General features: G+C 31.5%; 1 protein-coding gene across 1 annotated transcript in view; it reads right to left on the bottom strand.

The window, feature by feature from the left end:
* The window catches only part of Apolpp (apolipophorin), a 32,363-nt gene extending 24,225 nt beyond the window's left edge, over positions 1–8,138 (bottom strand). The window contains exons 1-2 of the mRNA XM_026637261.2: positions 7,946–8,138; positions 208–234 (exon numbers count right to left, since the gene is read on the bottom strand). Of these exons, the coding sequence (XP_026493046.2) occupies positions 208–234; positions 7,946–8,027 (109 nt within the window). The 5' untranslated portion in view covers positions 8,028–8,138. The remainder of the gene's footprint in view (positions 1–207; positions 235–7,945) is intronic.
* Between the last annotated feature and the right edge of the window lie 2,817 nt (positions 8,139–10,955).

A 10,955-nucleotide genomic window follows, 5' to 3' on the forward strand; every position in this document is an offset into this window, starting at 1 on the left:
AGTATTAAACTTCAAATTTTCTTCTACTTCACAATAAAATTTTTGTTTGTTTAACTAATGTAACTAAAATTTATGAGTAATTACTTGTCAATCAAGCAATAAATAAAGCAAATAAAATTAAATCGTAACTACTACATTATAAAATGATAAAAAATATATAATTAAGGTTTATGTAAGTATATAATAATGTCTTCCCTATTTACTTACACCCTTGGCAGGACAAATTACATTGACCTGAAACAAACAAAGATATGCTAATTAAAATAAATAAACAAGATTAAAGTACAATCGTTAACGAGATAATTTTTATATAAATAAATAATAAAGGAGTTAATTATTAGAGATGAAACGGATAGCAGTTTGGCCGGATACCGGATAGCCGGGTATACGGCCGCCGGATATCCGAAACGTAGCCGATCGCCAATGGGACTCTTATTCTTTGTGGGTAGCTAATACCAAACAATATCCAAATTTAACAAAGTTTGCCAAAATCTACCTCTCTGCACCTTGCAGGAAGGTGTATACCGAAAGACTTTTTTCTGAAGCTGGCCTTATTTATGAAGAGAAACGCAACCGCCTGCTACCTCTCAATGCAGAGAAATTAGTATTTATTCACCATAATTTGCCCTTAGTGCAGTATGAGTACTAATTCATAAATTTTCTTCGTATTACATTAATTTACTATTGTGTGATTAAAAATTTACAACTAAAACTATATATTTAAGTTAAGTGACACTAAGACTAACTAAAGAATTACTCAAAATATGTTTCTTTTATCCAGTTGTTTTTTATTCGGCCGGGTGTCTATCCGGTATTCGAATAGTAGCTATCCGGTATTCGGCCGGATAGTATTATGGCGGCCGGATAGGCCGGATACCGGAAAGTTACCGGATATCCGTTTCATCTCTATTAATTATGTAATGATACAGTGTTAACTTATACTAATGATTATTATATAATTAAATTATTTACGCTATAATAACAAAAATATAATACAAGCTAATTTTTTTTGGGGGGGGGGGGGTCCTATTTTTCTTAAATCCGTGAAGTGGAAATCCATATTAATATTTTTAATGAGAGAGTAACTGTCTGTCAGTTACGCTTACACGGTCAAAATCCTGTATATAAAAATAGAATTTCATGAAATTCGGTATGTTTGAACCCAAAGGATGATGTATATGAACTTAGTTAGAAATAAAACCTGCGATGAGATTAAGTAACAAACTCCGTATTTGGTCTTTCCGATACTTAAAATACAAAGTTATATTAGTTAAATACAAGTAGCCATCTATATAATCTCGTGTTGAATAATACGCTTTATTTATTAACGTTTCTTTTATATAACAAATAATTTGAATTTATGAATCGGCAAAGTTAAAATTATCTGCGAATTTTTATTATAGCAATGATGATTTACTTTAAATTTTAAAGAAAATCTATTTGAGTAAGATAGTCTAAAGTTTAAGTAATAGTATTTACTTGATATAAATAAAATACTTTATTCAATATTAATTAGAATAATAAATAATATCTTATGTAAATATTTACTCTAAAGGTTCAAGGTACATTAGGAATCTTACAACATAGTATTCAAACACGCCCGGATCATTTAGAGCTATATGAAAATATGAATCATCATAATCTTCTAATGTTTATAAACGGGCCAAAGTTCAGATTGTATTTGTGAAAGATTAACTCTATATATTTACATTTTCGTTCATATGTGGCATAATATTTATTTCTATTGCCTTATTGATCTAGTACCTAGTATTTGATACTTGAGGTCCTGTGTTCAATTCCAAGTACTTTTTGTATTTAAGATATAGGGGATAGCAATTTTGCTCGCTGATGGTAAGTGGTCACTACCACCTATAGACATTGGTTTTGTAGAAAATAACAATTTCCAACTTCGCCAATACATCACTAAACTTGGGAACAGAGATGTTACGTCCCTTGTGCCGGTAGGCTCACTTACTACTATACAAATCAAATTGTTTGAAGGTGCAAATATCTGATGAGTAGATGGTACCCACCCAGACGAGCTTGCACAAAACCATACCACTAATTTATTAATCGTTGCGTTATGTTTACCATTTGAAAAAATAAAAACAAAACAAGTGTTTTTTTTGAAACATTTTCAGTAACAACATCTTCCAGTATTATATCTAACAAGATTTTTTTTTTATTCAGGAAAATTATTTTCCAAATCGAAAACCAGTTGATATTGAGTGTTAGATTATATATCATGTAAGGTCGTATCTCTGCTTCTAATATTATAGATCTAGCAAAAAAAGTCCAAATGCATCGCATATGTTTATCACGTGATCCCTCAGTACAACATTGAGGTCTGATTACCCAATTTATTTAAATTGTAGGGGTCCCGATTGTCTTTATCGTTGTATTCGGGCCCCTCTCGATTTTATCGACTATAATTTTATAAATCAAGAACATAGGACTCGACTACACCAAGATTGTATTTCAATACTAATTTTAAGACTTAAGATTTTTACGAAGGAAACTATATAATCAACATAAAATTTACGCTTGGCACGTCAGACTTAAAGCGGGTTATACTGCAAAGCTATACCTTATAACTTAATAACTTTAATACGTTAAACTTTTATGTATATTTGTTTAGTATTTTTTTCATTTAGGCATTAAAAATAACTTAATTACTTTTAAAATATTTCTACTTTTAAAGAACGCTTATAACCGTTGCATGAGTAATAAATACTTATAAAGTTAAGTACAGTATTTAAAGCTTCCCAATATAAGTAAATGTGCTTTGACAAAAAAAAAAATATATATTTTGTAATGTAAATATAATTAAAAAATTCCACAGATGTCGTTTATGATTCTAAATATAAATCTAAGTATATTAAAAATATTAATTGTATTAGTGCTAAAACAGTGTAAGATCAACATTACTGATACCGAAATATTACTAAAAATGCATATGTCACGCAAATAAAAGATTTTATTTGATTGCTTTTTTTTTAATATGTTAAAAATTCAATTCATCTTTTGTACAAAGTAGTATATTTGTCAACATAATTGATTTAGAAAACACGTTCCGTATCTAATACAATTGTATTTAACTAACATGATTGTATTTTTAGATGATGAAAAAAACTACTGAGTTTCTTGCCGGTTCCTCTCGGTAGAATCTACATTCCTGTGGTAGCTTTACTTTAAATAGTTTGTTAAATGACGATTCAAAAGTGCTTGTAAAAGCCTACTTGAATAAAGTATATTTTGATTTGATTTAATGTTGATAGGCGTGAACTTTGGAGGCAAACTGTTTCTCCTTACAGGTTGCAAAGTAATCTAGCTACGAGATCTACGGCTCATCACCCAAACCCAACCCAAAAATCTATGATGCACTTCAAATAAAAATATTATTATCATTATTTTGGCTGGATCAAAATATGTAAGGCTAGTTTTCGTCCTCAGCATCGCTCGTGCTTTAGGGGCTGGTTGTCAGGTATTATTCACAAAATCCTTACAAATTATAGCCCATGTTTTATTCTGATGTATAAGCTATATTATTAAAAAGTTTCATCAAAATCCATTCAGTAGTTTTTACGTGAAAGGATAACAAACATCCATACCTACAATTTTTTTTATAATATTTTTATAAGTAAGGAAGTACGAAACAGCTACAAATGTTCTTAATACATTACTACGAAAGTCATTAAATTACAGTCATTTATTTTTTTATGAAATTACATACTTAATATAGTTTTATTTACAAGCAATCGTGTACGGATGCATCCGTTTAGTAGATTAGATCATTGACAAATTAACTGACATACGCGCTCTCGTCCGTCGCTCGACATTATCGGACGTGGGAAAAATTGAACACACGACATAACTATTATTTTCATATAATATATTAATTGCCCATACTGTGTGACTTAGCTTAATATTGAGGTCCAGGGTTCAAACTACATTTTGTTCTCAGCATAAAATGCTATAGAAAATTGAAAATATTGTACAAATAATAACCACGTGGCCCATTTTCCAGTCCTACGACATATCCCATAAAAAAAAAAACGAGATATGTATATTTACTTGCGGGTAGGGCTTTGTGAAAGCTAGTCTGGGTAGGTACCACCCACTCATCAGATATTCTACCGCCAAATAGCAGTGCTCAGTATTGTTGTGTTCCGGTTCGAAGGGTGAGTAAGCCAGTGTAACTACAGGCACAAGGGACGTAACATCTTGGTTCCCAAATTTGGTGGCGCATTGGTGATGTAAATGTTTCTTACAACGCCATTGTGTATTCCACTCAACCGCATTGGAGCAGCGTGGTCGAATAGGCTCCAAAGCTTCTCCTCAAAGGGAGAGGAGGCCTTAGCTCAGCAGTGGGAAATTTACAATTTACAGGCTGCTAATGTAATGTTTGAGAAAGAGAAAGGTTCCCTGGATAACGCTCTTTCCTTACGTGACGATTTCTGCCAATAAACCGCGTAAAGAACTTTGTTCCAAAAAAATCAAGAAAATTTGAATATCAACCATTGAGGCGCATGCCAGTTAATATTAATGCACAAAACACTCACTAATTATATATTTTAAAGTATAATTTATCTTGTTTTGTGTAATTCGATATACAATGAGTTTATTACAAAGACATCCACGATAAGTCGGTCAGAGGTGACAGCGCGTCTGTGTTATCAAATATTGCGAATGTATTCACTGTCAAGGCGATTCTTTAATATTCTAATCAGACATTTGTGTAATGAACTTGGCTCGTTCAAGGTCAAAGTTTTGAGATCATTCCGAATTTTATACAAATGTAAATTTGATATCATTTAACGATATACGAAATTCAAATATAGAGATCAGATTGTTTGGGAACAGCTGAATCTTATTTGAAGGTTTCTGGTTCAAATCCGCTTTTCTTGTGTGTCAATTTGTGTTTATAGTTTGGCATCGTTTAACAATCCATTGTCTTTGATGGAACAGCGTGGTCCAATCATCAAATTATTTTCCTTGATAGGAAAGGTTTTTGATCACCTACGACTTTTTATTAGTAACTAAAATGGGTTGATCATCCTTTACATGGCAAATTTTTGGGTTAAAGCTCCCATTGTAATGGAGAAGATTTCATCTCATACTGCCCTTATATATGGTATGGCATAGGTTTTTTATCATCGTTTAACAAGATGACGAATTTTAAGCAGTTCACATCAGAGAAATAGTCAAGGGTTCGGACCTACAATCTTCCTTTAAAATCCAGTGTAATCTACTGGTCTATCTCAGTTTATACCGCACATGATAAATATATCCATTATTGTTATAAATGATAAATCATTATCAATAAAATAAAATATGATTAAAATACATATTTTCCATTTGAAGTAATATTATTGTTACCAATGAGATGATAATTTCACATACCTAATTGGCAATACGAGATAAACCATAGCTCTGACCTCAGATATCGTTATCGTTTTAGGTACCTTGAGCGCTTTTATAACGGACTTTTCCTTTAAATAAAAAAAACATTCATATTTTAAGTATTGTATGAAATTTTCGGTGCCTTTATGGTTCAGTGTCTGCGAATCTCAGTTGATGGCTGGTCCAAATAATGTACCGTTTAATTTCACTTAGTTATATTAATCTTTGTTAATTAATAATGGATGTAACTTAAGCACTTATAAATTAGACTATTAAACTATCATTATTAAACTCAACTGTTTGGTCTGTCAAACATAATATTTTCTTTGTTTTATTTGGTCATGTAGAATCCTAATTATTTTTCGAAACTGAAAGTAACTTAGGTTACACTTTAAAATATTATCTATCTATCAGGGAATATTTCGTCAAAATCGGTTTAGCCATTTAGGACAGAGACAAAATTTTACAAATTTGGATTTGATTTTTTGTTTTGAATATCATGTAAAAGACTTATATTACAAAAATACACTTCAATGTTATTTATTCGTATAAATAATAACAATAGCTTGTTAGTTTATGTATATAGTGTATTTACTAGGCATGTATAAATATTAAAATTATAGTAAATGTATTCAGATATTTGTCATAATAATATTTATTTGCAGAGTAAATTTACCTTTTTCATCCTTCGCCTCAAAAGGAGGAGGCCTTAGCCTTGCAGTGGAACAATACAGAATGTTACTTAAAATTTATACAAAAAAAAATTGAATAACTAAAACTAAGTTTTTTGAGACTAAACCGAATTCGATAATAAAACTTCATGTTCCATCACGTGGAATATGAAGTGCTACAAATGTAGTAGATTTTATCCAACAGTTTTCCCAACGATACTTTTCATCGACGACCATGAAATGATTCATAATGAACCCGCGACCCGTAAGTTCTAACCACTGACCCGTATCGGGTACCTAGATTTAAGAATAATACATTTAAGATTGTAAGCAGGATCTTGCTACGGGTACAAATATTTACAAGAACAATTGACCTAAGAACTCTATATCTACGTAATTATTATTGTGTTATATTTATCGTTCACGATAACCTCGACCAAGAATAACTCATAAACTTAAAGGTAAAATAATATCAAAGATCTCTCGTGTTCGCAGTATAATATGGATTTATTATTTGGATGGAGACTCTTGTCAACTTCCTCTAAACGCTATCAGTCCTGATTCTATGATCACATTAAAGCTCGACAGGAAAAATGGTGGACAGAGAAAGTAAAAGAAGAGACAGACAAGATGAGATAGTTCATCTTTGCCATCTTTATATATATATATTTTAGAAAAAACAAGTTGTTACTTATAAATGGGGAATTGCTATCATTTTTTTCTATAATATGCCCCATTTTATACTTATTTTCATCTCCGATTAAGCTTTAAGCTCCTAGAGTGGGAACGACAATAGCCCCAGGCCCGTAAACCATTGCGATAGTGACGCTCAAGTTATAATAGTTCTTCGTATTCTTATATAAGTTAGATTAAGATCCGGTGTCAGTCTGTTTCGTTATAAACACATCTGGTTACATATTTTATGAGCACCATCTTGGCCTAGTGGTTCGAACATGCACTAAAATCTTATGTTTTATTTGATGAATTTGTGTCTATATTCCATTTCCTATAAACATCGTGAGGAAACCTGCATGTGATAGAATAAAACCTACCAGATATGTATATAACCAGCTCTGGAAAGTTTTGGATTTTTCTCTTTGGCATAACTTTTAAAAACCTTTAAAAAGTAATTTTAAATTATTCCTGATTAAAAAAAAAACTATTTATGTTAACTGAACGTCTTGCTGGCTCTATGTAGAATATACTTTCTGATAGTAACTTGAAATTTATCTTGTTAAATAACGATTCGAAAGTAATAAATAATTATTTGAATAAATGTTAATTTTTACACAAGTTGATAAACTCACGAAGGTTTTAACTAATATTAACAATAGAATATTTTATATATTTTTGTAAAATAGTTTCAAAAGCCATTTTATTTAGTTATATGCATCAAATGACAGCTGAGCGATAAATTTCAGATTTTTACGAGTAAACTAACGCTTCCCTAAGGCAGGTAAGATTTTTTTGGCTTCTGATTATTTTCTACTTTTTTGCACTATCAGAAAATGCTTAGTACTTAGAACTAATTAATTCGAAGCACAAGTATGACAAAGTTTGAAAGAGGCTGGCAATTTATAACAGTACAGACAACCCATCATATCTAAAGAAGGAATGTTCTTCATATATGAATTTATAATATTAAGCGATGTTCATGTTTTATATTGGGCGTTCTTTTTTAAACTTATTCATACCGAAAATATGTAATTTATTTTACTATGCCAAAGATATTATAAACTTACAAAAAGTATAGTTGTTATATCAAAGAGAAATAATAAGTGCCGATAACTTTAGGTATTAAGCGTAAATGTTTAAAAAAAAAAAGTATTGTTAATCGTTTTTTATAAATATAAACAAAGGGAGAAACTTACCGTTGGAGTGAGCTGGGGTCCACAAAACTGTTAGCAGTAATATAACACTAAAAATGCTAAAACTTATACTAGAGGTCCCCATTTTCGCGGGGTTAAAAAAATCACTAATATTTTTATCAGTCTATCAATTAACTTATACTAAAATACTTTGAAGACGTCGATATACCACCACGTCTGGATGGCAAATGCATTCCTGCGCGTTCTTCTCACGCTTTTATAGATGCAGCGCCATCTATTGACCAATCAGCGTTTGAAATTCGAATTATCTATACCAATAATAAAACCGAACAACATGTAATCTTCGAGTTTAAAATTAGAATTATATACAACGAAAAGAACGGATATACCTAGCAATAGTATCCTAGAAAGAAAATTTTAAAATTCAATAGTGATGTTAATCACAAAACGAATTTTCTATCGATATAATATTTTCTCGGACGTATTGATTATTCAACTTATTTAACACATAAATAATATATATTACAACAAACGGACATAGAACTAATTATCTTATTAAATATTCTCGAATTATCATTAAAATTATTAGTATGTTTATTTTCTTTGTGATAGAATTTTATTAGTTCTGACATTTTGAGCGCAGATCGGTACCAATTTTATACGATTATATAGATTTTAAACATATATATTGTTGGCAAGTTTTTGCCTTAACTATCAATAAGTAAATGAAATCTCTATGGATGAAAAAAAGTACTTGATATATCATTTACTTGGTAGGGTAGGGCTACCTGCATGCTTGGATTAGATATCACCTACCATTATTTTGTTCTATCCTATTTAGTACTGATGATTTCTGGTTTGAAGGGTGAGTGATTCAGTATAATATCTGGTACATGGAGCATAACTTCTTAGTTCTCAAGCTCGATGGCGCCGGGCCTATCATCACGATACCTTTTCCTAGTCCGCCAATATATTAGAAATAAAAATAAAATAGATGATTTCCGATATCTCTGGGTTCCAGTTGACATCAGACTTCTAATACGCAAATTGTTATAGTTTAATGTGCCTTTGCCAGGCTGTTTCTAATAACTTACAACGCGTACGTCCAGTATCAATCAGTCCTTTTATACTTTCATACTCATATACTTTGAAACGTCAAATGCAGTAACTCATGACCTTGACAATTTACTTTATTAGAAGAAGTTTTTCTTGTAAAATGTAGTTTTGTAATAAAATGTATATATTATTTATTAAAGATAGCGGTAAAGCCGGAGGTCGATCGTAGAATTATATTACGTTCATAGTTACAAAAATATTGTCATAATATATAATAACTATGTGTTTGGTTATTTATTAAATCTTAAATTCGACCAGCTTTTAAAATCATGAAAGAATTATAAAAAATTATAGCAGTATTTCTGTTACAAACATCTAGGTTTTAATATTATGTACGATATAATATCGAGTGAGCTTAGTTGGTGTTAGGGCTTTGTGCATACCCATTCATCAAATATTCCAATTACATTGATACCGCCAAACAGCAGAACTTAGTATTGTCGCTCAAGACTTGGTGAGGCGCCACCAACATTAAGCGCTCAGGCTTTTTGCAGCTTCGATTAGGATGTAGGCAGTAGGATGCTTGGCAGTGTAAATGATTATGTGATCTACCACATGTGTTTCTACTTACCCACTTTGAAGCAGCGTAGTGGAATACGCCCCAAGTTATTTTTCCATTTAAAGATATATTCAACGTTCCCCTTAGTCACATTCAATATACGTACCAGTTGATACGACACCATAGACGTGGACTGTGCTCTACTATTTGTCCATATAGCTTGCTTTTGAGAGATGTGCCTGAAGTCACGTACGTAATTATTATTCTTGTAAACTTCAGATATTAAGGCTCATTCGTTACAATGATCTTACCTGAGGAAGCTAATCTTTATTGTTATATATAAAAAAATATTGCTCGTAACCTCTTTTGTTATGGTAAAGCGGTCATTACTGGAATTAACTATTGTTTATAGCAATAAAACTTAAATTGTTTTTTAATCTCTATCTTCAACTAAATGATGTTTAGGCTTTGTTCTCAATTCATACCTCCTGTTATTATCTGGGTGGTAGGGCTTTGTGCAAGCCCGTCTGGGTAGGTATCACAACGACTTATAATATTTTTTCAGTTTGAAGTGCGAGTGCATCAGTGTAACTACAGGCACAACGGACATGACATCTTAATACCCAAGGTTGGTGGGGATGGAAAGAATTATTAATATTTCTTACAGCGCCAATCCCCATGGGTGGACCATTTACCATGTGGCACAATTGTTCGTCCGTTTGCCTGATCGATAAAAAAAAACTTCAGTACTACATAGACATGAAGTATTTTTTTTTTATCATTTGGTAAGCGGACGAGCTAATACCACCACCAAGTTAATGAAGTATATACCAATGTATTCGTGTGGTTAGTTTATAAGGTTGCATATGCCGAGGTTCTAAGTTCAATAACAGAATCAGGCTACTGAAAATAGGGTCGATGGATTCTCAGGGCTGGATGGCTGAATGCAGGATACCTGAGTGTAAGAGTTGATAGTGCTTAGACGCCCTTCCATCGTACAGTACGTAAAACTGTTGGTCGTGCACCTGAACTCCCTCCAGAGCGGATTTGTGTCCTTGTTTGTTTATCGATAAGACTTTACAACTGTTTTTGTAAATCATCTCTTATGTACATTTTTGTTATTATAAAACAAATATTTTTTCCGATGGTTGTTCAGTTTGGGAAGTAATCCTATTAGTTAATTATGTATCTTAATCTTTAAGCTCCTCGTTAATAGATCATTAGTATCATAAACCATGACTGTATAGTCTTTCTACGTAAGGGTTTAAGTCCAAATAATAAAACTTACTTAACTTATATCGTATAATAGTATTGTTGTACTATTGTTTGTTTTGTAATTATCTATATTAATATTATAAATGCAAAAGTAGCTCTGACTATCTGTTTTTTTGTCTGTCTGTCTGCTGTTCTTTGACGGCTAAACCACTGAACCATATT

This window comes from Vanessa tameamea, chromosome 26 (assembly GCF_037043105.1).
Source record: "Vanessa tameamea isolate UH-Manoa-2023 chromosome 26, ilVanTame1 primary haplotype, whole genome shotgun sequence".
Taxonomy (NCBI): domain Eukaryota; kingdom Metazoa; phylum Arthropoda; class Insecta; order Lepidoptera; family Nymphalidae; genus Vanessa; species Vanessa tameamea.